Source organism: Neltuma alba, unplaced genomic scaffold, assembly GCF_004799145.2.
Source record: "Neltuma alba isolate B1F8T4 unplaced genomic scaffold, ASM479914v2 tig00010970_pilon, whole genome shotgun sequence".
Taxonomy (NCBI): Eukaryota; Viridiplantae; Streptophyta; class Magnoliopsida; order Fabales; family Fabaceae; genus Neltuma; species Neltuma alba.
Window position 1 is genome coordinate 355,783 of NW_021635733.1, and position 27,241 is coordinate 383,023.

Here is a 27,241-nt window from a genome sequence, read left to right on the forward strand (position 1 = left end):
TTGGTTCAATATACGCTGAAACTGATCTGGTTCAATGGCCTGCTTGGTGATGGTGACTTGTCAACCACGCGCATATTACACAGAATCATCCACAACCTTCCAGCATTGTGTGGTTAGGTTTCTTTCAAAACCAATGGCTCTAAATAAGGAATAGCAAATCACTCAAGGCACCTTGCTTCTCAGTCACCAACTTTGGAAAAATTAAAGAAAGAGATAAAGAGTAATTCGTCAGCATTTAATATACATTAGTTAGGTAAACAGTATTAATATTAATATTAATGATGTTGTACAATATTTTTGAACCACTTGACAGCTTCACTTTCACTTGCCTTGACCCATTCAAGGTCCTACTTCAGTGGAGTATCTGCATATTGTGGGCCTCACACACCACTTATAGTAAGTGAACAGGATAGATGTAAAATCAAAACAACTTTATACGATTTCGATTGTGAGTTTCAACTTCAGAAAATATACGATGATATCAGAAGATTTACAGAAAATCCCACAGCACATGGGCGAACCTCCTGCATAAATAAATGACCCAAGGAGGATTAGGTGGAAATTAAATTTATTTGCATGAAACAAAAATTACATTTTATCCATCATTTGAACTATAATAAAATAACTAAAAAAATTAATACCCATAAGTCTTAGAATATACATATATATATGATATGATTTTGATAGAAAGTACAGTTTCCCACAAAGGTATTGGCTTGCATGGATTTACATGAGGTACGTAAATGGACGGTTACAGGAGTATCCTTTAGAAAATATTTTATCTCGTGAAAAGTGGTTACAAAAAGTAAGGTACAAAGAAGTAGAAATAGCTTGTCTATTATAGAATGGTGATTCATGGCCCTTTAAGGCCTTTTCCTTTTTTCCTATAAATAGGTGCTTGTGGTGAGAGAGCTAACAGTCCAAAGCTGCAAATCAAGAGATTTACTTTTTCTTCTTTCTGATTCTGATACTGTAGAGTGTAGAACTAGAAGGTGGTAGAGAGAACTGGGGGGTGAAGAAAAGAGAGGGAAAAAGTGGGTATGATGAGATTGTTGACAGAAGATAGAGAGCACAGACGATGATATGCATTTATCACATGAAACTCTCACTGCATTTCATTCCTTTGTGCTCTCTATTCTTCTGTCATCACACTTTAATATCTCTCATCACTTTCCCTCTACATCACCTCTTCATGTTCTCTCCTATATTATCACTGTATGTCTTTTACTTCATTCACGATACTATATATGATGCATCTCTCTTAACTTCTCTCTCTTTTCAAGTTTTACTGTTTCTCTCGGAACAAATTTAAATCATTTTGTTTTTCTGAGTTCATTCCATCGGTCAGATATATATACACATACCCTCAGTGACAGGTTGGATGAAGATCACACGAATCAGCTGTTGATGATGATGTCTTAACAAGAGTTTTTGGCAATCCGCTGGTAAAACGTAACTGGATCTCTTCTTTTGGGTAGAAAGCTGTTATGATTTCTTAAGAACGCATCTGGAAGAGGTTTAAGAACACATAGCATTTTTAACTGATCCCTTTGCTGATAGTATCTTGTGGTGTATCTCAAGAAGTGAGCATATAAGCAGCTTAGAGAGTTTGTACAATACTGATAAAACGTAACCGGATCTTTTCTTTTTTGGTAGAAGCTTTTAGTTTATAATTTCTTAAGAACGCCTCTTTGTGTATAATGCAATGCATACCTGTAAAAGTTTCTAAAACAGCAAGGCATTGAGCATTTGCTTGATCATATATGTATATGTCTTCTGGTTTCTTCTGAAAGAAAAATCTCATGTTCTCTGATGATATATGCTATATATGCAGTATCATGATCGCCGAATGATTCGCAGGAACAGCCCCACTTCATTTTGTGGTAAGAAGAAATAAGGGAAGAAATAGCAGAGAAGGGCCCCACTGACCATGACACAACGTACGTGTGGGCATGTACCTATTCCGGATTCTTCTTCCAAGTTACTCTGCCCCCAACTTGTTCATTGATTCGCTAAGGTGATCCTAAAAATCTGCGGTTGTTCTGCAGATAACAGCAGAAGGGGTCCAAAAAAAAAAAAATTGTCACTGGTAATGATTTGACACTCATGAATATATCTATCTGGTCCTTCAATGGTACCACTTGCATTATTCATATCAGTCTCCCGTTGATCTCGATCTCGTCGTAAATGTTTCAAAGATTGTATTATCATTTATTTACCATCTCTGAACAGCACAGATCAAGAATAAAACTGCAGATATAAAGAGTAGTAGTGAAAAAAAGCCAAGGGTGGTCCCTGTGAATTATTGGAGGGACTTTAATTTGCTTTTGCCAGGAAGTGTGTTGTGGAAAAAATGGGATACGACCGTAAGACAGTGGAACCAAACACAGAGACACAGAGGTTTCGTTTTCGAATAGATAACATCCAAGAAGACACAGAAACGGTTTCCTGTAAACAATGCGAGCCACATAATAATAATGATTAAAATATACATATATATTCACGTGTATGTTAATTTGTTCGTACTTGTATGTGAAGGGATTGAGGTGAAAGAGAGAGGACAATTAATTAAAGTCCTCTCATTTTCTAAACCAACTGGAATGGGATCTGTAGGAAGGACAAGTCTGTTAAATCCTGAACCTAATCCAGCTCACATTTTGATCCTTTAATTCCCTGTTTGAGATGTAGTTAGTCAACCCATAATAAATGAAATGACAGAAAAAATTAGTTTATTATTTTTTTAAAAGATTTTTCTTATTGGTTCGTGTAGACAGTAATTAAACCAGGGTCCTTAATATAATATTTCGTTTGATTTTTATTTTGATCCTAAATATAAGACTCCAATCCAATCTATCTCATATATATATTCATTTTTTCCTAAAATAGTCCTTGTAATAATAATAGTTCTAGCCATTACACTTGATTAGTAAGGATGTTTTAAGAAATACAATACCTATTTATTACAAATAATTAACTTAATTGATTTTCTTAATCTACTCAAATTAGTTAATTAGCTCTTATATTAAAAATTAGAGTTAGTATAATCTCTGTTTGATAAGCTTGTACTTGTCCCGCCGGAAACACAATTGATTCATCTATCTATATATGTGATAAGTACTAAAATAAGAGATTCACAATATATAATAATTTTTACTATTGATATGAAAGAAGGTGGCCGTATCACAATTAAACATTCATTTGTTTGATCCAAACATCAATGTAGCAACTTTAAAATTTAAAAATCAGTAAATCTAGTTGGTGCTTAACCCATTATGAGTCAAACTAAATATATATTATAAGGAAAGATAAAACCTCAATATTATTTTTAATTTATGAATGAAATATGTTGTTGTCTTATTGACTCTATATAACATGTTAATATATGTTGACGCCCAATGCAACTACTACACTGGCTGTGTGACTATTACGTTGTTGATTATATATTTTGGGAAAGAAACAAGGGGGCTTTGTAATATTGTTATTTGTTTTTTTTAATATATAATATATATTGACTCAAAATTAGATTTTAATTAATTGAACTTCGATTTAGTGTACCTTCAACTAAATTGCTTGACTTAAAGATACTCGCATGCTTAATAGATCAACCAATTGGATTAAAAAAGTAATATGCTAGTCATGTTTAAGAAATTTTTTATGCAGATTGAGATAATGTTTATTATGAGATTTGGTTAAAAAAAAAAAGATGTATGAGAAATTATATTCAATCTATTTCACACAAATTTACAGACTACAGTAACATATACAATGTTTTAACTAAATTTTAAATTTTAAAATATGTCAACATACTTTAAATATTATTTTTATAATATAGACATATGTTAAGCATATAATGTTTTGCATTTACATATTTTTTTATATACTCTCAACCTGAATTCAAGCAAAATGCAGCCATAAACCGTTTCTTATATCAATCAATTTTAAGACTAAAGCAAGTTCTCAAATATTAATTTTAGTAACGCCACATTAATTTTGAAGCATAGTATTCGGATTAAATTTATTTTGATGCCACATTATACAACAAAAATAATATGACTGTACAAATATATTATTTAGAGTTTAGGCTGGTGTTGTGATAAAGCACAATCGTAGGGCCCTTGCTCACAGAATCACAGGGCCGAAAACCTCAGGGCGGCTGAGAAATTCATTCATGTCAGAAATGGGTGCCAACTGCCAACATCCAACACAGAGAATGCAAAATTGCAAATTGCCAGCCAGGACCCAAACTACATGTTTTTATTTTTTTTTAAATTCAAAAAGTTTAGGTGAGTTGGGTCCTAAGAGCTCATCAAAGTTAGGACATGCCTCCAGACTTAGAGAACGGTTAAAAGGTACTTACAAATCGCCCACTAACAAGGTCTTCACATCGGCAGCGGGATTCAAACTCACGACCTTGTGAGTTATGAGCCGACTATTGAACCGTCTCTATCAATTGCAAATATCCCTGCTTCTCCTTGTCTTCATGCATAGACTAAAATTACTCATTTCATACAAATCACAATTCTACTCTCCTCTAGTCTAAAATGTAAAACCTATTTTATACTTCTTCGGTTTTTAATATAAAACTCATTTAAGTAATTTAATTAGATTAAGAAAGTTAGATAAGTTAGTTAATTATAAGACATGTGACACATTTTTCCTAAAACACCATAATTATCTTTTTTAATACCTCATCTCCCTCTTTTCTTGATTATGGTTGATGGAGTATCTATAAAGGCAATTTACAGAAAATTGATAAATATGAGAAATGAGTTTTATATTTAGAACCAAAACCAACTCAACAATTGAATCCTATATTAAGGACCGAAGGAGTAATATAAATTATATTTAGGACTGGAGAGAGTATTTACTAATACCTCTTGTTTTAAATATAAGATTTAGTTTATAATATAATCTACACTATAAACTGAGTTTTATATTTAGGACCCGGCTATACATCAATCAAGATTTTCACTTGGCTAGAGGTAACAACAGTATGCAAATGTAACTTTTGTTTGCTAGAACTTTCTATTCTCATGTGATAAATATTGATCAACAAACTTGCACAGATTGCATCAAGGTGACGACCACGAGGACGACGACAACAATAATAAAAATAATAATTTATGCAGTTTTAAAATTGTTTATAATTCATCAATGCATACATCCATATATCCTTTTTTATCAGAAAATCTAATAGTAAACACGATTTAAATTTCTTCCAACAAAAGATTTCTTCCTAAACTATACTTTTTACATAGCCTTTCTATCACCCAAAACATACACACAAATACTATTTCAGAGATTAACAACAACACTTACTCCGCTAGGTGTCTTCGACTACGCTCTATCAATAAGCCTCATTTCATAGATTACTATACACAACACACAACTAAACTTGGGGCTAAGACATCACCAGTTGATTCTAATTCAGCTGGTGCAACTAGGGATACAATAACAGACTTACGCTGATTCAGCTACATCTTCATTTTCCCTCTCCTTGAATGACTTGCTGTGAAGATCACGGGTGATTCGAGTCGTTGTATCCAAGAAGTACAATATAAAACAAGTCAAGCAGCAGCATGCAAACATAGGTATGGGTCCATAAATCCAGAGAACAAGAGCAAATGACAAGTAAAATGCTCTCAAACCAAGGGACCAAGCAAAACTCCCACGATTCAAGGTTTTTGAAACATACTCAATAAGATCCTTTTTACCTTTCAGTGCAGGTGCTGTAATTAAGAAGCTGACATGTGCATAGCATCTAATAGATTGCACATTGCATAGAAATGCGATAAGAAAGCATACCGAGATAGAAAGGCGCTTGATTGCAGCACAAAGAGATCCCCTATTGCCATAAAGCAATTTGGATGTTGAATTATCGCTTGAAAAAACACCAATCAATGAACTAAGTGTGACTGCCGCTGTAGCAAGAAGAGTAGATGCCATGATATTGTTGCGAATTGCCTGAACTGCCAAAACCCCGTTTTTATAGGGATCCTGAAAATGTGCCAATGGAGTTCAACTTAGAATTCATTACATGAATTATCATAAATGATTGTCAAGATGGCTGGTAAAAATTTGACCTCGGATAAGCTATGCAAGTAAAACAGAAGAGCAGGAAAACAGCACAAGAGATCTAATCAATAATGCCTCTAATCTCACACCAGCTAGAACGTGTCCAATCAACAAAGTATAATCAACCCAATAATATTCCCAAATCACTCTCCTCTCGACTTAGTTCTCCTAATGTAAAATGCGTATCAGTTTTTTGAAGTGAAAATATATACTATTAGCTTGGTTGATAAAGTATGACTCCCCCAATATCAGTCGGCTTAGAAAATAATCATTTTGTTTCTTCGGTAAATTATTCTATCATTAACTACTGTACCATCAAATTTTCATTTAGGACAACTACCTACTGAAACCTTCTTGGAAGATGCACAAAAATGACCACTATCATGATAGGCTGCAGATGCAGAAGAACCAATTTTCTGCAAATTAAATATTCATATAAAACCCATGTTCAATAACTGGAGCTACAATATAACTGGCTACTGTGCTCAACAGGCAGAACAATGCTCAAAAGGTTTTTTCCGTAGTTTTTAGCTGCTCATTGACCTATGACACACATGTATTCAAAAATTCACATGCCTGAGGTCGCATCCATAATATCCTGTACTCCAGAGAAACGAAAATTCATATGGATTTGTCAACCAGAGATTTGCCTTGTTGAAATTCCATAACCATGGACTTGCAGCCTTTAAAAATCATTTTGCAATTTCCTCCATGCAAAGGCACTTATACTTCACAAGATCATAGAGTTGAAAGTTCAAATAGCCAGTACTATATCCGCACATATTATTTCCCTGAACCCATTAAACAAGATCCTAAACAACACCTCGCATCATGTTCGGTGGACAAATACTTATGCACGGAGACAAATACTTTATCTTTATTTAAAAGAAGAAGAAGAAGAAGAATAAGTCTTCAAATAACAGCGGAAACAATTTTCAACATTGACCAGAGATAGCTTAAATTGACAAGCTTTTGATATCTATTAGTTAGGACTAATTTTTCAATTTTTCAGCACAGGGATGTTTAGGTCTGTTGCCTGGATCTAGGTCCAACGATGATGTTGATCAATTTATGATTCCGATAGATTTAGACTAATCAATTCTCCTAGTCTGACTAACTGGTCTGCAAATTGAATAATAACGAGTTATACCACTCAACTCACAGTAAATCTTAGAAGTAATAAAACGCTCAGCCAAGAATAAAAGTATTGCTATTGATGACAACAAAAGTTACAGCGCAAAACGCAATTTACCTCATGGTGCAAATAAAATCCAATTAAGGCATACCACAACAACAAAATTATGTCCTTATTAACCCCTGTGGGTTTCCCTACACCAAAATGAGCCAATTATTGCTATCAACTTGTTATCAATCAATCTCGATACAGTAGTCGTACTTCTGTCGGTCGGTACAATGAAATATTTCAGGAAGACAACAAACACGAGTACGACTGCGAATTGACAAAGAGAAGAGGCGAGACAGAGAGAGAAGGATCAAGAAATTACTTACAGTCATCATGGAAGTAACCCACTGGTGACGAGACAAAGCGTTAAGGCCAATGACAGTCCGATATGGATCCCGAAGTATAGTAAAGAGAAGCCAAACGTGATATGTCCCCAACACCACCAGACCCAGAGGCACCAATACGACATCAAGCTGCTGCTCATCCATTACTCCTCCTATATAACCTTCACTTGCCAGTATGGCTGCTAAAAGCTGATGATTTGCCACTCTCCTTGACGTTTTCTGATCTCTGCCCTGTCAAAGACGACACGAAAATCCCCAGGTTTTGTAATTCTGAGCAATTTCACGCGTCACTTCGACTTCGATGGCTGACTCAAACCCCACTATACCACATTCACCTTCTTTGTCGTTGTGGATTCAGTGGGTGTTAGTATTATAGATTGGATCACAACGACACATGGAAACCCCTTGATTCGATACCGGGATTTCAGGGTGAATCAAAGAGACGAAGGCGAAGAAGCTAATCACGGCACAAGGCAATTAATTACGCCTGGTTACAGCTCATAACCATTAAGCTGTCGTCCTTGGAAGAGAAGCTAGCGTCAATCCCCGCCGTTTTCGTTTTACGTGTCGTTTGCCCCTTCGTGTTCGAGTTTAGAATTGAGTTTAAACCTTAAAACAATGATTAGGACCTATTTATAAGTGATTTTTAATATAAAATTTGAAAATTTACTAATTTTTATTTTAAATTTAATAATTTTTTAATTTTATTCATATTTAATACTCCTCCAGTCCTTAATATATGACATAATTCTTGAGTTGATTTTAATCCTAAATATAAGACCTATTTTTTATATTTATCAATTTTCTCTAAATTACTCCTATGTATATTCCCTCAACCATAATCAAGTAGAAGCGGGAGATGGGGCATCAAGAAAGATGATTATGGTATTTTAGGAAAACTGTGTCACTTTTCTTATAATTAACTAACTTACCTAACTTCTTTAATCTAATCAAATTAGTTAAATGGGTCTTATATTAAGGATCAGAGGAGTATATATTATATCTTATACAAATAAAATTAACATAATAATAAATAAAAGATAAATATCACATAAAAATAGGAGCAAATAATGTCTTTTTTCTATGCTGTAAAAAGATGCCTGTCCTTCAAAACTATTTTGTATTCCCTTTTATCTTTGCAGCGAAACCATGCTGTCTCCTCTTTTATAGTTTTCTGTGATTTATTTTATTTTATAGATTTATAGATAAGCGTTCGAGTTTGCCTCGATTCTGCCTTTACCCCTTTTCATAAACTACAGGCAGTGTGAACTAGGGATGTGTTTGGATGAAACCAAACCATAGTTTGGAGAATAGCTTCTGGAGAATAGATTCTGGAAAAAATAGATTTTGTGAAGAATAGATTTTGTGAAAAAGTGATTATGATAAATGAGAGTGTTTGGATAGTTGTTATCAGAATAACTTTTTATATGTACAAATTTTACTAAAAAATGTATAAGTTAATATGATAATTACATAAAAGATAGATTTTATAATATATTTTAATTTGAAAAAATAAAATTGTTAATAATATATTTTTTTACCAACATAATTAATAATATATAAAATAATATAATTAATATGTATATATATTTATAAAATATAAGATTAAATATGTTTATAAAAAAATAATTGAGGAATGTTAAAATCATATTATCGTTGATATCTACTTTACAGGTACAATCATATTCTCCCATTTGAGCCAGAAGCAGAATGAATTCACTTCTTCTGAAACCATGGTTTTGAGTTCCAAACCATGGTTTTGATCCAAAACCATGGTTTCTGTTTTTTCCTGGGTGTTTGGCAAGTCTGAGACCCAAACCATGGTTTGGGTCTCAAAACCATGGTTTTATGTGTTATCCAAACAGGGCCTAGGTAGTTTTTATCTATTAACAAAAAAAGAAATGTAAACTCACCCAGCTAAATTGTGAACAGATAATTTTTTCAACGTATAAAATGAGTTTTATATTTAAAATTAAAATATTTTTTTATATTTTATGTCAACTTTAAATATTATAATCTCATTTTTATGATGTTTTGAGACATGCAAGCCGCTCAAATCTGTCATGGTCGTAATCCTGTGGGACCCATTGATATGACATAATTGAATAGAAAAATTCAGAAAAAATTCCACATGCCCATCAGGCAAAGGGGCGACCGTCAAATTAAGAAGAATTATTCATTTATTTTTTGGGTGCAATTCATTGATTCATTTTGATAATGAGAAGCATTTGATAACAACTATTCATCTCATCCTTAATATAAACCATATTTAACTAATTTAATTATATTTAAAAAATTAAATGAGTTAATTAATCATAAAAAACATGACATTTTTTTAAAACATCCCAATAATCTTTTTCAATATCCTCTCTTTCTTCCCTAAGAAAGTATCAATAGGTTAATTTTTAAAAAAATTATAAATATAAAAAATATATATCTTACATTTGTGATCAAAATTAAGGATAGGAGGAGCATATCAAATCGAGTTATTAGAATTGAAAACATTGGTCAGGTTACAAGGGTGGAATCAAATAACCCATGGTTTTCAAAGGGATTGGTTAAAAAAAATAAAATTAATAACCCATTTAAAAACGGATTTTGTACCGTTTACACTCTAATTATTTAACACGTGAACAGGCCCATTCGGGTTCGGGTTTGCTCATTTAACTTTATGCTTTATTTTTTAATTGATGATAGATAACACATGAATAAAAATGTATTCTGTCATTGACAGTGATGAATTGTGTATATAGAGGCAACAAACCACAACTTGCAACAGGGAAAGGACTTAAAAAAAAAAATTAATAAACATATCAACAGTTTAAGGAACCAAGAAATTATCTTATCTTCAATATTAAAGCTCTTGTCCAGATTGCAGACCAGAGAATTGCCCAAAGGTTACGTCTGACTTCTCAACTCCCAGTTCTGATGGCAAGCAATGTGCCAACAAGAACAATCGATTGAGAAATGGCGAGTTTGCAATTCAGAAAGACCCCATTGATATTAGACGAAGAAAAATAACATTTCAGACATGTCAAGGACATGTCCTGGTGAAAGCCAACATCAATTTACGCAAGTAAAAATTTGTGGCTTTTCCAGCCCAATTAGTTTTACAGAATCAGCACTATTATAGAATAAGCAAATAAGCTCATATAAATTATCGCTGAAATTCATTTCCGGTCCAGCTTATCTTCAGCTAAACTTTAGATGTACCTACGAACTTTTGTCCGCGGCTTTGGCCAAGGAAGTGAAGTTAAACCTAAAAATAGCAATGAAAATCAATGGTCATGAACCAAATAAAACAGAAGCTTTAAACACAGTGCAGCCTACTGACATTAATGCTCCTCTATAAGTGGAGGGCTGCGGGTTTGATCCCGCTTGTAACCTGCTGTTAGTATCTGCCCCTTTATTTAAAAAAAAAAAAACTATAGAATAACTCCCAGGTTAAGTGCACGTGCATGAATGTTTTTTGGGGGGGGGGGGGGAATCCAATTCAACAGAGACTGGTGTTTACCTAATCAGAGACTTCTTTTGCGGCACAGGTGCAGGAGTTCCACTTACTAATGGTGCTGTCAGCTCAGCAGGCTGATTCCAACCAAAAAAACAAAAAAAAAAGGGGAAAAATTCAGAAAAACTTCAATTTCGAACCAATACCACATGGAAAGTAACATTTGCAGCTCTCAGAGAACGGCCCTCTGAGAAAAAATAGGACAAGGCAAAGGCAATAGGAAATTAAAACCTTTAGAGATGGAGGATAAAATGTGAATTCCAAACTAAATTATCATCTGATAGCATATATAAAATAATCGATTTTAATAAGAAAACCTCGTGATATAATTATGCTTCACTAATACCATATCATCAAACTTTATCGATCTTTTTGTTTGTAGAATATTATGCCATCAAATTTTACCTAGAATACTAAGGACAAACAAAACAAAACTGTCAAACACTCAAGCAGCTATTATATATATGCAGCAAAGACACTGGATGAGACTAAAACAGGGACTAACTGAACTACTGAAGCTGAGCAATTTTAACAATATCATGGCTAATATTTGATTTGACACAGATTTGAGCAACACTAACACATACAGTGTAAGACAATGGCAACGGATTTTTTTTTTGGGGCGGAGGTTTAACATCCATTGAAAATTCCAATATCAAAAAGCCCTGAGTTAAAGCAAGATGAGAGGTTAACCTCGAGCTCCTCCAAGCTGCCACCAGAGCGTAAATGAGTCGAATGAATCATTTCCTCATTTGAAATAACTGGCTCAGTTGCAACAACAGCCTTCAAGTTTAAAGAGTCTAAGCTGCTGCTTTTCCCGTCTCCTCCATCTCCTTTCACTTGATTTCTATACTCAAGATCATCTTCAAGTTCATCTGGTTCTTCTGGAAAGGCTTGGTGTGCATCATATGGACCAGACATAATCTTCTCAATAGCCAGCTTTTCTGCTTCTTTAGAATTTGACGTATCAGAAGCAGCAAGTATTGGGTTGACCTGTACATTGCCTCTTCCTGATCCATTAATTTCACTCTTCTCAGACGATATCTCCTCTGGAGAATTCAAATCAGATTTCTCACTCTTTTGTCCCCCAATAACATTGGCTTGTGAATCGTCATGTTTTATAGAACAAGAACTGGCCGTGCTCATAGTTCTATCCTCATGAAGTTCCCTACTGGAGGAAGGTAAAGATGCCAGGGACTTGGAACTTCTCAAGTTATCCTCCAATTCATCATCTGCTCGCTTTCTCTTCTTTTCATTATCTGTTCCACTTGCAGCTGCTCTACTTTCATGAGATTTTTCTTGATTCTGGCCAGAGACCTTCAATTCTGAACTCCGCTTACTATCCCAAGTTACTTTAGTTGGGCGGGAAGGACGAACACCGCCAGGAAATACAAAGGTAGGTAAATTCCGACGCTTCACATGAGATACACGAATCTCCATTCCAGGTTTCCATAAATTGTACACATTGACAGAGTGCTTAAATTCTTCAACAGTCAGCCTTATATCAAATTGTTCGCCTTCATTAACAGGAACTCCTTGCTTACGTTGCAGACCCATGAAGTAACTATAGTGGAAAGGTCTGGATTTGTCCGGAAAATCACCAGGATGTGGATGACACTGAAGCATGCCATATGTGTGCCTCTCAAGCTAGTTTTTTACAGACAACCAAATTAGGTTATGTATGAACAAAGAAACAAAGTTCCCTCTACATCTCAATAAACAAATTTAAATTGAAGAAAAAGACATGTAAAAAGAGGTAAGAGAAGATATGATAGGACCCAAGGAGGTGCATGGAACCCACCCTTAAAATCACGCTTTCAAGGGGGAACAACCACACACTTTAACTATTATATCAAGCATCCCCTAATACTCCGTGTAGGACTTAAAAATCTCATACAGCCCTAAAGAGTCAACCTCTTGATGGTTGCGCCAACACCACCTTGGCCTCTTAACTGGTCAAAATCCTCTGCAAGTAGCCCTCCTTGTGTCATTGGTCAACCAGCTATAATACCAAATGATAAAACCTAAGGATGTGCAAAGAACCTGCCCCTAAGAAAACATGCTATCAGGGGGGAAGTGTCACTTGTATTAAGTACAACACCAAGTATTTCAATATTGCTCAATGCGAGACTTAAGCGTCATATACTACCCAATCACTATCAAAATAGTATTATAATAATAAATAATAAGGAAACAAGTTACAGTGTTTCACCTTTAGTGTCAGTTGACGAAGGCGAGACTCAACCCAGCCTTTCCATTTTCTAAGATCATCAGCATTCTCTGCACTAATGTCTATCTGTAAATAATTCTTGTAAGCTTCAAAAAAGGGATAAGGCTCAAAAAGAGTATCCCAATTAGCCTTGTTTGTCTCCATAGCCTACAAAACCCAGAAATATCAAATTTACACAATTCAAATGTCACATAAGAAGAATTTTAAATACAATTACTAAAAATGTCTGCCAGAGGTATTTAAAAATGTTGATTATCCCACAAGCAAATTGTTTATCCACTGATAGGGGAATTCAGTACCTCCTTAACAACTTCAATATATATAGGGGTACATTTTGGTAGAAACTAGAAATACAAAACTTCCAACTCAAAGTTTATCAATGTTTATAATCAACATTCAACACATAAAGTAAATAAACAAAAAGAGAGAAACACATGCGCACGCGCACAAAAGACTTGTATGGTTATTCAGACTCTTCCTTCCCAGCTTTCTAGGACAGACTTCTTACACAAAAGTGTATAAAGTAAGAACAACAAAAGCAGTGAAGATCACAATGATATCATAGTTGATCAAACAACGATATCCAATTTCCACCTCTAGCACAATTTTGATACAGGAACACCAACTCTGGGGTCCCTTGAACCATAGATTCAAACTTCTCCTATGCTGAACAAGAAATTTTGAGTAAGAACTAATCAAGGTTTGGCCAAAAACAATCATGTCTCGTGCAATAAGATCATACCTCACATATTTCACTTCCCCGTTGAAATTCCTCTGACATAATGCGCAAAGTACTTGATGATACATTGTAGCTGGAGTTCATAGAAGGATAAGCAGGGGTAATTATCGGCATGAGATGAAATCTATCCTTGGGATATTTTCTAGGATCCCAAACTTGAAGTCCAAGAGATCCTTCTTCAATGTTGCAAAGCATTACTGGATTTGGCCAGCGCCATTGAGTATATACCCGGAAAAATCGAGATACTAACATATTAGGCAGTGCATTGGGATAAAGCTGGCATATTCGAGCAACAAGCAATGCCCAATTTATACCACCGAGAAAACCTGAAACCTGAGAAGAATTTAACAAGCAATCGTATTAGATACATTAGAAAGAACACAACTGAATACATTGAACAAGTTCGGGCCAAAAAGGAAAAAGCAAGGGAACAAGCCATTTTGAGCAGCAGAGTCACCATACATTTGAATAAACACCTCGGCGCTTTGCCCAAAATCTCATACATCTTAATGTCGTTCGAAAGTTCTGCACTTCACAATCAAAATTTCAGAACCAACAATAAATGACAAACGACAAAAAGGAAGGCAAATCTATCTCTGCACTAAATCAATAGCCCGTACCTGAATATTTGGAACCAAACGCAAAATTTGATCAGTAACCCGACAACCATTAAGACTACGAACAGTTTGCTCATCTGCATTTTGTAATATTGAATCCTGAGATATATCTAAATCCTGCGCCCCAAAAAATCCAGTATTACTAAGAAGTAAACATAGATTTAAGCTCCGTGATGGGTTAGAGGAGGAATTTTTTTCTAATGCTGGTATATTTGGGTTAAAACGCCATAATGCATGTCAGATATCCAAAAGGTTCATTTTGTCCATTCCTAGGGAAAATAAGTACTGGAACTTGACAAATATTCCCTCCGTCCCTCATTATAAGATCCTTTTAACTAAATTGCACGGTTTAAGAAAACAATTAAAATTAGTTTAAAACAATTAATATATAGCAAATGCAATTTTTTTCCAAATACACCCCTAGATATAAATAGGTAAATGTGAGAGAGTAATAGTGAAATAAATGAAAAAAGAGAATATATTAAATGCATTAAATTAAGGATAAAATAGGTAATAATACATTAAATACTCAGACAAACTCAAAGAGAATCTTATAAAAAGAGAGAGACCCACTCAAAAAATTGGATCTTATAATAAGGGACGGAGGAGTACCAACAATTGTGCATAAAAATAATCATTTTTGCATCAGCAACTTACATCTGGAACAACCCACAAAGATAACTTTGCATAAAGGAGATCTATGGAAACACCATTGAACTTGAATTTCATCACTGGAACATGTGCATCAGGCACAGGGTGTAGTTCAGTCACTTCTGGCATCTCAGATAGCATATTTTGTAGCTCACCAAAAAAATCTTCCTAAGGACAAGGCATAAAAATTTTAATCGACATGGGATATGAACACAGAAAATTAATTTTTCACCATAAAATGCTCAGCATGTACCTCTCTGCTAGCATGTCTAGGGCCCACACACAGAGTGTCTATATCTGCTCCAGGGCCATGCACCTGCAAAATATGGGAGACGAAGTTTAAGAAGGAAAAGTGATGCAAACCTATTTAAGGTAATATATAGCAAGCGTTTTTAGCCATTCATCTTTGTTTCTGTTTCAAGCATCAAAATTTCCGCATTAGTTTATTGTGGTGGATGTATGGGGAAGAGATTATAGCTTATCAGACAGAGCCATTGGAAACTTTGAAAAAACTAAAAAGCCTTCCCTGGAATCAAATTCTCAAGAGTACATAGCAACCATTTCAATAAATAATGATCAAACTTAAGTGCAAATGACACGAACTACTAACAAATTACCATGTCACATCCCATTTCTAATATAAAAAAGAAGACAAACAGGTATCTCTACAAATTATTATGTTTTAAAAAAACTTGTATAAAATAAATTCAAAATAATCATAAAGTTCACACTCCATAGATCCATAGTACTACTTAGACAAAACACAGAAAAAGTCAAATGCACATAATCATGTTCAAATATGACTTCACGTCACACAACAGCACGAGTTTCAAAAGTGAAATAACATCTGTTCAGATCCTTAGATCTCTAAATGATCATAGAGCTAAGGGTTTGCAAAGAGGATGTGCCTCTCTTCATAACTTTGTTTCCTGTTCCAAACCTTAAGTATCATGTCATTTGGCTATTTAGTCCCCATGATGCCTCTCCCAACGTTTGGCCAGACAATCCCATCAAGCATACAAGAAGATAACAGCACAGAGAAAAATAAATATGAGGAAAACTTATGAAAAAGCTTCATACCCCTAAACGATAGGAGCCAAAAGTAAAGATCTTGGCATTTGCTTCTTGCACCAGTTGTTCATTGAGTCCCTTTGCACGGCTAATGGCTTTAACCCAATTCTTCACAGTCTAATTCATAATAGAAAAGCACAACTGGAATAAACAACATGCATCGGAAGCTCCACCACATCCCCAAGATGGTCAGAAGAGAAACCCAAATAAAAATTCAAAGAATAAAGTATACAGTCACTCCAGCAAACTTCACATCCCGGAAAAAACTCACATGTATATATGTTTAACTAAGTTCCTTCACAGAATTCAAAATGATATCGAAAATATATAATTCAACCTGGTCTAGCCTGCCAAGCACTTCTTCCCTGCTCACAGCCTCCTCCTGAGTCTCATACAATCCCGCCTCTTGCAAATACTGAACACCCAGAATCCAAACTGAGTATGAAAAAGCTTACAAAATGTCTAATAATTAAGAGCAGAAAGTGAAAACAGAACCTTCTCTAGTTCACGGGTCTTCATCACATCGTAATCTGTTGGCCCACCCAATGAAATGGGTTCCGTAATGCCTAATCGCGGTTGCGAATTGCTGCGATTGCTCAATACGGGACTCCCCATCGATAAATTGATACAATTTTTGTTTATTATAGTATATCTTTTGCGTCAATGATAGGGAATTATAAGTTATAGATGGTTTATCACAGTCCTTTTCCCAAAAATATAACTTGATGAACAAAATGAAACGGGAGAAAAAACACTATAACAATGAGATGATTTTTGATTACACAGTATAGGGGGAACATTCAAAGCTGTGGACCTTGACCATAAAAATATAAGAGAAAAAAATTACAAAGCAATCTGGAATCAGTTCCTTCCAAAAATGGCAAAACAAAGTACAAAGACCCTATAGGGGATTTCAATTCGGATCAAACCGTAGCCCTAGAAAACTATATAAGCACCACGCAACCATAGACCCCATAAACAGATAAGAGCACGCGATTAAATCTTGTAAATCTTTGCCTCCAACAATTCTTGTGGGTGTAGCACATCAGCCACGGGAAGAACCTCAAATCTCCAGACAGTAGAAATTAAAACCTGGAAGAAGTGACGAGAGTCTGAGTTATAAGAGAGAAAAACTGACAAAAAGATTGCAGAGATAGAGAGAGAAACGGTGGGTTTGCTTTTTGGTTAACAGTTGGTGATAACGCTGGAAAAATGATGGTGCCGAACCCCTGTTATAAAATTCACGAAGCTCAAGTAGATATTTCATATTTTCATGTCTAAATATAAATAAATATAAACTAATAAGGAAAAATTGTTAATAAATACCACTTTCAACTAAGGGTGAACAAAACTGAATCGTAACCAAAAATCGAATTAAATTCAATTGAATTTTGATTTTTCAATTGGTTATTTCGGTTTTCAATTATATATTCAGATTTTATTGTTTTAACAATTCGGTTTTGGTGTTCGGTTCGGTTAGAAGAAAAAGATTTTCAGTTATAACCAAAAAACCAAAATAAATATATTATATATTTATATTTAATAAATATTATTATAATAAATATATATGTAGGTTTATGTGAACTCTTTAAATATATTTATATTCAATAAATATGGTTATAATAAATATTATTATAATAAATCACATCGAATAATGAAATATTTATTAATTAATTGTTGTAATTGTGTTTTATTATTATTTTTAATTTGAAATCACTTTTCATATTTATATATTTCGGTTAATCAGTTAATTGAACAGAAATATTTCGATTAATTCGGTTTCAGTTAGTTTGGTTAATCGGTTTCGATTCGGTGTTTAAAATTTGTTCTATTCGGTTATTCAATTATTACTGATAATCGAACTGAAAAACCGAATGTTCACCCTCCTTTCAACCGTAAGGCAATAAAAAAATTCTAAAAATCAATAATTCCACTCATTTTTCAGACGCTATATAAATAATACTGATATTTTTAAAGTACAGATCATGATCACAGAGATACTTCGATGATTGATGCCAATAGTGACTTTAAGTTGGTGAATGAAGAGAGAATGAATTAGCTGAACTCGTCTCTACCACACACAAAAAAGGCTGAATTGTTTATTCTAATCATCGGAATCTAATTTAGTTTAGTTGATTTTATATTATCCAAAAGTTTGACAAAAAACACATTGTGTAAAATAAATATATGAAAGTTGGCAAAAAAAAAATGAAAAAATTTGTTTCTTTAAATGCAAAAGTGATTTTTGAGAGGCATCCTCATACAATCCAAATTAATTATTTTATGTAGATCAGTTACCTTAAAAAATAGTCAGCAAAAAAATTACCTTAAAAGATAATGATTTTCTTTCCCTTTTATTTTTTTTCTTCTTTCCCTTTTATTTTTTCTGCTTACGGAGTTCCAGAAACCGCCTAGGGCTGGGGAAAGAACAACTGTCAAGGCTACTTTCATCATCATCTGAAGGTCAACCTAAACAAAAGCGTGCCAATGGAAAAAAAAAAAATTATACGCAGATAGATTTATAGGCAATATTTAAATTTATCAATGAGCAAAAAAGACTTGAGAAAGTAATAAATCAAAATTATAAATAAATAAAATGTTATACAAGTCTTCTCTTCAGTTTTTAATTGGAAATGAGTCCGTCCACATAAAGCTAGTACCAAACCCAGGAAAGGTATAAGGAACTAACTTTCTACAAAATATCGGATTATAATACAAAAATATAGGAAAAATGACATAAGAAAATTGGAAATTAAAATATTTCAATTCAAACACCTAAGAGGTTAAAATCTTAGGAAAGAATTTGATATCTGATCTGGTATTTTACAAATATAGTGAAATAATCAAAATGTCATTATATTAAAAAAAAATTTATTAACAAGTTGTGAATTGATAACTAGTTTATACCCCCGCGCGATGCGCGATTTGTCTAAAGTGTATTGTAAACTAACAAAGTAATTTGATTCAATAGAGGATGAGAATATTTTAAATTGTAAAGAGTAAGTAATTGCGTTGAACACATTAGTAATTAAGGGAAGTAAGTATTTTTAAAACTGCGTTCTAGTAAAAACAAAGCAATTGTGATAGACTTTTTTCGGAAGAGAAATGTGTTAGCAATATCTATTTTATATTATTCCGTGTTGTGTATATGTTTTGTAAACAAATTTTTTAATAAAGATCACCTAGCCCATTCTTTCATTTTGCCATAATTCCAACGAAGTTGCCATTCTAACAAAAATATGAATTTATGTTTTGTAATATTGCGTACTTGGTGACAGAGTTATATTGTTTTTAATGCTAAAGAAGTCGTGTTCAAGTTGTACATGAGGAAGGTTAGGATGGAGTTGAGTTCATAACCTTCTTCATATTTTTTTATTTCAGGTGGAGTTGATATTAGTTATTCTAAAAATTCTGATAGAAAATATGTTTCATAATTTTTATTTCCCACCGTCATTTGATAATATTTTGATTTTAAAAAACTGGATGCTAATAATACAATGACATGGTGTTATTGAGCTACGAGCTATTAAACATAACAAAAAAGATACATCAAAATAATGACTAATGTTAATCACAGAACATGTGGCATAAAAAGAACATAGGACTCAAGTTCTGTAACAACAGCTAGTCTGCTAATGACAATGAACATTCTGAAATATCTCTCTGTATACAACATTGGTAGTAATGTTGGTTGATTTATTATTCGAATCAACGATCAACACCTTTAGACCATCAATTCTTCTGACCCTTGACATTGCTACATACAGCTGCCCATGTGAGAATACTGGCCTTGGAAGATATAAACCAACATTAGTCATTGATTGTCCTTGACTCTTATTTATGGTCATTGCAAATGAAATAATGAGGGGGAATTGCCTCCTTACCATTGTGAATGGAAGCTTAGTTTCAGATGGATTCATATCCATGCGATGGATGAGGACTTCTTGACCAACACTTGTGCCATTCAATGCTATAGCTTTGATGAAATGTTTACCAAGGAAAGTAGTTTGAAGTCTTGTCCCATTACAAAGACCAGATGCTTGATCAATGTTCCTGATGAGCATGACAGGACATCCTACTTTCAATGCTAATCTATGAGGAGGAAGACCAGAACAGTTGATGGTGTTTAAGAATTCAGTAGTGTATAATTCTTGGAACTCTACGTCTTGATCAGCAGCAGTTATTGAATCTGAGCTGAAGTACTCTACATATTCACCATCAAGCATTGAACAAACATGATCATTTATTTGATCAACCACTTCAATAGTTGGTGCAAGGATTGCTCTGTTGGTCAGATATTCAGAATTATTGATATGGTATTTTAAGTTTGGATAAGTAACAGACACAATGGATTGAATATGATTATCAGATGATTGGATTAGTATCTCACTTGGAATCTCAATATCTGTAACACCTTCATTTGGCAGTCCTATTTTACCTTCACCAACTTGAAGCAACCACTCTGAGAATTGTTGGACTTTCAAATTGTCACCATGATCTCCACTTGATAATAGGCGCATGTTTTTCGTAAGTTGAAACATTCTACAATGATTCCATAGTTCAGATGAATTGATTGATGCATCAACAATATCAGCACGGCCTCCTTTTGGAACAACCGGCAATATTTGTCTAAAGTCTCCACCCATGACAACACACTTTCCCCCAAATGGATGGTCACACTTCATGATATCTTTAAATGTTCTATCAACAGCTTCAATGCAATATCTCCTAACCATGGGAGCTTCATCCCATATGAATAACTTTGTATTTCTAATGAGGTTAGACATTGGTGAGTTGTGTGATATGTTGCACATTGATTCCTCAGTTATATCTATTGGTATTGCAAACCTGGAGTGAGCTGTCCTGCCTGATGGTAATAACGTTGCTGCAATCCCACTTGATGCAACGTTTATCACTATTTCACCTCTTCCCCTAATAGTTGCAGTCAATGCATTCCACAAGAATGTCTTCCCAGTACCTCCAAAACCATAAACAAAAAAGAAATTTTCATTTGATGAGTCAATTGCATTCAAGATCTCATTGAATATATTCAATTGCTCATCTGTTAAGGAAGCTCTTAACTTATCTGATTCAGATCTACAGCTGTCTCTGTCATAGTTCAGCTCCTGCAATAATAAATGGTTCCTCATATCAATATGTGTATCTGTTTTTGGCTTTGGCATTGAAGGGAAATCACTCAAAGATTTCCCGTTCCTCTTGAGTAATCTTTCAATTTCAATCAGTGCAACTTCCTCCTTCTCATCATCAGTTATACTAATTCCTACATGTAATGATAACAAATTAAAGTTTATTAAGATTAATTAATAAGGATGCACCAATAATTAAAAAATATCATGCTATAAAATAATGATAATTTGATAATATATTTGATAGTCATTACCTGGTAGCTGTTGTTGAGGTCTGGCAACATACAACATATCTTCAAAAATAAGTTGCTTAGATTTCTGCCAAACTAAAAGTGGTTGTGATAAGCAGTTGCAAAGTAGCATACTAACAAAGAATTTTCTGAGGTAATGTCCAGATGCCCAGATTGAGGCCTCCTTGATTGCATCAATAAATTCTTGATCATCGTTGAGCAAACCAAGGGCATAACATGCAGATTTAAAAGTTGGATGGATAATACCATCGACAGTTCTAATGTCCTCATACGATTTAGGTCCTCGTGCTTTGGTGAGGAGAACCCGCAAATAATAGATCTCTCCCTGTGTTGGTGATGCATGTGCTAATCTCCCAACTGCAAATCCTCGTTGCCTTGGTTTCCATATTCTCTGATTCTTATCAAAAGTATAGTATTGTGGAATCTGTATGTATGTCATTGTTTTTGCAAGCCCACCAGATTTGTTCAAGTCCATCCAGGCTAAGAACATCGATTCTTTCATCCTTGGCTTGTCTAGTAATGATGATACAGATGACTTCCCAGAGTAGTAGACTACTTGCTGTTCTGGCAAGTGAAAGGATAGACGCTCGACAGAAGGATATCTATGATGAATGTCAAAAGCAAATATACGCCATGCAGCTTCACAAGGTGAAACATATCTACAATTGAGATAATGTGATATCTCATCGAATGAAGTTTCTGAGCTACTTGTATCAGGATTGCTGTAAATCCCTGCAACAACTCTGTCATTCCCCTTGCTAATGTACTTGAAAAGGTATTTGACTGCTCTTGACTGGTTTGTTTTTTCAACATTAATATGAGCCCGGAATAATCTAAGCAAATGTGGATTGTAAGGCACAACAAACCTATTATCTAATGGTATGCCCTTTTTTTCTATAGTCCTTCCATCTTTGCGCCTCCTGTATGTAGGGTACCCTTCTTCATCAACAGCTGTATTGTCGACATATTTTTTTGGAAAGTACTTCGAGCATTTTCCATCTTTCATGCAAGGTGAATTCTTGTTAGAGTGTCCACATGGACCATGAATCATGTAATTACCCACGAGCTCATATAACTCAGGATCTAACTCTTTATCTGGTATTTCTGCACATATTAATTTATCCACATCTTCTGGTGTTCTGGGCTTGTCATCATGTTCAAGGAAGAGAATGATATGAGCATGGGGCAATCCTCTCTTTTGAAACTCGATTGTGTATATTTCTGCAGTAATATAAAAAAATAAAATAAGATATTACATAACAATTATTAAAAAATCTCATACTTCCAAATCAACCTTGTGAATAATAAAAATGTATAACAGAATTTTATTTTGGAATAAATATGAGGTGGACTTGGTCAATTGATGATTACCTGCCCTAATCTTGCCGAATATTTTTTGTTCCCTAATAACTTTCATGAGAGCATCTAATTTCAATTTAAATATCCTTGATAAAATTTGCGGACAATCTGATTGATTAAGCTCATAATCGGTACAGTAACGCTTTACTTCCGGCCAAGCAGGATTACAAGTGAATGTTAAGAATATATCTGGATAACCTGCATATTTACAAATTGCCATTGCATCCTGAAAATTGTTCACCATGTATCTTGCACCACCTGTAAATGAAGATGGAAGAACAACTCTTCTTCCAATCATTGATGCATTTGTTTCACCTCTTGTAATAGCATCAGAGATTCCCTTGTATAGGTCGGCTCTTATTTCCTTTTGATGATCTCTTATGTACTTCAATCGATCACTTTCAACCATTGTGTAGCCATCAACAATAAATTGTTGGAATAACCTTCTAGCATGCAAAATAACAGACTCTTCATTCTTCCTGTTCATCAATCTATATGCTAGATATTCTCTAATAGTCAATTTTTTCTTCTTCCTTGTGTGGTAGAGAGATTGAGTAGAGTGCATAATATTTGGATCATAACCATTATTTCCAAAATGAAATAACAGTGGGTACTGTAATGGTAGGTATGACCTGTGAAATTCATCTATTCGTTTGAGCGTCCCTTGTTTTTCCACAACAATATCTCTCTTGTGATATGATCTGTCAAAATCACCAACTATTAGTGCAGCAACTTCTGATGATGTTGGAAGATTATAACATCTATTGTCAGGGCCCATATGCCTTATCAAGCAAATCTTGACATTTGCATGGCGATCCCTCTTCAGTATATCAGATGCATGCCTATATTTTTTGACCAGTGAATTATGTTCGTCAAGACATTCTTTGATTTCATGTGCTATAGTCACATCCACTTGAGATACTTCACTGTGATTCCTATGTGATTTAAAATAAGCTGTGAGGTTTAACTTCTAATCAACAATAGTACTTTTTTATTTTAATTTATAATAGATAGATTTAAAAGAGATGTTAAAAAAAACGAAGAAATCATGTGACGTAATGTATCATGGACCATTGTTTAATAGTTAATGATTTTTTTAACAAAAAAGTTAGTGTTAAATATTCACTACGTAAAAATGATGGAAAAGCAATTAGGAAACCATAAAATAAATTCCTATACATATTAAAGAATATTGAAATGAATACATTATTACAAATCACAAATATTTGGCTATATTTTTTTGAATTTTTTTTTTGGTAAAAAATATATTAAATACTGATGGTGCTATTAATCTTGTAAAAGAAACATACCTGATTGCTGAAAGCCGATTTGCTATTTCATGCTCCGTATCATAAATATATAATTGAGAGTACACTGGATTAGCTCCTTCTTCAGGTAATAAACTACCTATATAGTGGTGGTTCTGTCCAGATATGACAAAGGTGTAAGGTCCCCCACCATTACTGTTTAGAGAATGGTTAATCTTCCCTCCCATTGAAGTGAAGCAGAACATATTATTATATGCTCTAATGCTTGATTGGAACTTTTTGGATTTTGGATCACCTTTGTCAAAGAAAAGTTTACGGAGCTGTTCAGGAGGAGTCTGTAAATGAGGTACAGACACTTTACCATGGGAGCAACATATTGAAAAAATTGGCCGTTCATTAGATGGAGCTCTCTTTATTCTCTCATTGAACCATAGCATAGCTCCACAATATTGACATTCAAATTCTGGATTTCCCTCATCAAGATAGCCATCAAGGTTGATATTAAATGAATCATATAAGTGGTCATCTCCTTGAATACCTTCTGAGGCTGAAATATCCTCTTCACAAAATTTTCAGAAATATGTTAGCTGATTCAATGCAAATAATATAGTAAAGGACATTATATATGGATGAAACATGCACACACCTCTTCTGGTGTCATGATAAAGCTCATGGGTTAGATTCTCAGCAAGACTTGAGACATTCTCAATACGACGTCTCTTGGGACAAAAAGCTCTTTCCCCATTGGTTGAGAAATATTGAATGTCTTCCGGTTGAGCATGATTTGCAAATGAAGTTGGATTAACCTCAAAGCCTCCTTCTTTGTAAAGCGTTTGGGAATTAGTAATGTCGGGTAAAATTGGTTTCGTTGGAGTTTCATAAACCGCTTTAGACCTTATAGAGAAATGATCCTGAATTATGTTCTGTGCGCCATCATGTTGAGATCGGCATTCCTTCATCTGCATTTCAACTGATGAGATATTCTGATATGCCTTATCATGATCATCTACAGTAAAGAAGAATACTTTAGTATGAAGAGTATATACAAATATATTTTGAAGAATGCCATAAGAAAATTTGGAACAGTTCTAACAACATACTGTTCTTTTTTCTCTGTTGTCTGGTCATCTTCTTGTGCTGTACCATTTTCTCTCTGCCCAAAGAAGGTTGTTGGACTGATAAGGCTGACATGATGAATAAAAGAGCTATAATATAAATAAGATATGTGTTTCGGCAAGCAAAAAAATGAAGCAAGATATGTGATTGGTCTACCCACTATTGGCTACTTTATCCATACAAGGGATTAATGAGTTGGAGATCAAATATGATTTTTGATTGGCTGTATCGTTGATCACTTGGATCACACTCTAAAAAATATAAAATATGGTTGGAGTATTGTCAAAGTTTTACATTTAAAATAATTTTTTATTATATATTGATAAGGATCATCCCCATTGGTTTTTGAAATCGTTCAGGAATCATCATTAAAGTAGGCTAATTCTGCATTCATATCGGAAGGAGAGAGATATCTGAGCATAGAAGAATGAACTCCAGCGTATAGCATTGGGACTCTAAAATGCAATAATGATTAGGATTGGCACCTCACCCTATAATAGCCATGTAAATTGTATGTGTAAACATGATCACAGAAGAACGATATGTCATTGTACACGAAACCCAAGAAGTGATGGAAACTTTTAAAGAATAATATTCTCACTAAGTTCCATGTACAAATAAATATTTTTTTAAAAAAGTAAACTACAAGTGAATTATGTTGATTGGTAAATATGGTGATAAAATTATTTTTTAAAAGTTGTAACTTTGATTTTTTGAGCGTAACTTTTCAATAACTGCCATTATCAAACCCACATTGTAAGGAATGATGACACTACCACTGTTATCCTATTAGCCTATACATTGAAATATGCTCGTAGAAAGTAAAGAACAGTAATAGTAAGGAATAAATGATATGAAATAAGTAAAAATAATTTTATTACTTTAGTTTTATTAACTAAGCATCTGATTCAAAAGGTCAAAAATATTTTTTATTTTATTCTGCTGTGAAATATTATTTTATCAATGACAAAAAAAATTTTTTAAACAAAATATTTTTCTCTAAAACTTATATTGTAATTTAAAGTGTTTGATTAACATATTTTTGAAAGTTTTAGTTATGTATACACACACAAATTTTAAACACTCTAAGAATTATTTATGCGTTTTTCAACCTGAAAAATAATCATAAGATATGAAGACCACTTGCATGGCCTAATTAGAATTTTATTAGAAGTGTAAATCATAATTTGGATTTAGATATTTTAGCCAGATTTTATTTACATTCTCTCAATAATATATTTAACGTCAATGAGAGGTAAGACATATAATTAAAATAGCGTGTTATGGCAATCTTGGATATGATTATAACATTTGATTGATATACTCCCAAAACTCATATGTATTGATATTAAATATGCTATTCATTTTGTGCACCAATTATTAATATTAAATATTCAATAAATCAAATGCAAAACTTTTTAACTTGTTGAGTTAATATAAGTGTTCTAAGAGAAAATCCTGAACTGGAGTCCATAGAATAAATTATTAGAAATTAATTTAGCATTTGGAAAAGACTATAGAATTATAATTTATAAAGTATATATTAGGATGGAAAGTTCTACATTATTTGGTTAATGTTTCTTGACCATATCTTGTGGGCAATAATTTTCAATTAATTTGTCTATTAGAAGAATTTAAATACATCCAGCATAAGGAATTGAAATTCATTTCACAATTAAACA

The 27,241-nt window shown here is 33.7% G+C and overlaps 3 protein-coding genes and 1 long non-coding RNA gene across 6 annotated transcripts; 1 reads left to right on the top strand and 3 right to left on the bottom strand.

Annotated features, from left to right (window-relative positions):
- The first annotated feature begins 923 nt into the window (after positions 1-923).
- On the top strand, positions 924-2,153 carry LOC114760352 (uncharacterized). 2 transcript variants are annotated; one of them, XR_003742039.1, is made up of 2 exons: positions 924-1,215; positions 1,371-2,153. It is a non-coding gene; the product is annotated as an uncharacterized LOC114760352 (long non-coding RNA). The 2 variants fall into 2 exon arrangements; XR_003742040.1 differs by having other exon boundaries at positions 1,377-2,153.
- A 2,952-nt stretch (positions 2,154-5,105) lies between these two features.
- LOC114760350 (uncharacterized) lies at positions 5,106-8,168 on the bottom strand. The gene is made up of 2 exons (XM_028949614.1): positions 7,585-8,168; positions 5,106-5,997 (listed from the first exon to the last, which is right to left on the bottom strand). The coding sequence occupies exons 1-2, from the start codon at positions 7,744-7,746 to the stop codon at positions 5,461-5,463; spliced, it is 699 nt and encodes a 232-aa protein (XP_028805447.1). The 5' UTR covers positions 7,747-8,168; the 3' UTR covers positions 5,106-5,460.
- Positions 8,169-10,422: 2,254 nt separating this feature from the next.
- On the bottom strand, positions 10,423-17,608 carry LOC114760328 (nuclear poly(A) polymerase 1). Of its 2 annotated transcripts, XM_028949586.1 has the most exons (12): positions 16,914-17,608; positions 16,756-16,833; positions 16,428-16,535; positions 15,601-15,663; positions 15,354-15,515; positions 14,700-14,813; positions 14,542-14,604; positions 14,083-14,412; positions 13,323-13,487; positions 11,804-12,757; positions 11,117-11,187; positions 10,423-10,861 (listed from the first exon to the last, which is right to left on the bottom strand). In XM_028949586.1, exons 1-12 carry the CDS (start codon positions 17,031-17,033, stop codon positions 10,816-10,818), a joined length of 2,274 nt encoding a protein of 757 aa, XP_028805419.1. In that variant the 5' UTR covers positions 17,034-17,608; the 3' UTR covers positions 10,423-10,815. The 2 variants fall into 2 exon arrangements, with proteins under 2 accessions (XP_028805419.1, XP_028805420.1); XM_028949587.1 differs by lacking the exons at positions 16,428-16,535; positions 16,756-16,833; positions 16,914-17,608 and having other exon boundaries at positions 15,354-15,511.
- Positions 17,609-20,050: 2,442 nt separating this feature from the next.
- On the bottom strand, positions 20,051-25,589 carry LOC114760309 (uncharacterized). The gene is made up of 6 exons (XM_028949568.1): positions 25,544-25,589; positions 25,090-25,449; positions 24,486-25,002; positions 23,188-24,017; positions 21,820-23,037; positions 20,051-21,699 (listed from the first exon to the last, which is right to left on the bottom strand). The coding sequence occupies exons 1-6, from the start codon at positions 25,587-25,589 to the stop codon at positions 20,051-20,053; spliced, it is 4,620 nt and encodes a 1,539-aa protein (XP_028805401.1).
- Between the last annotated feature and the right edge of the window lie 1,652 nt (positions 25,590-27,241).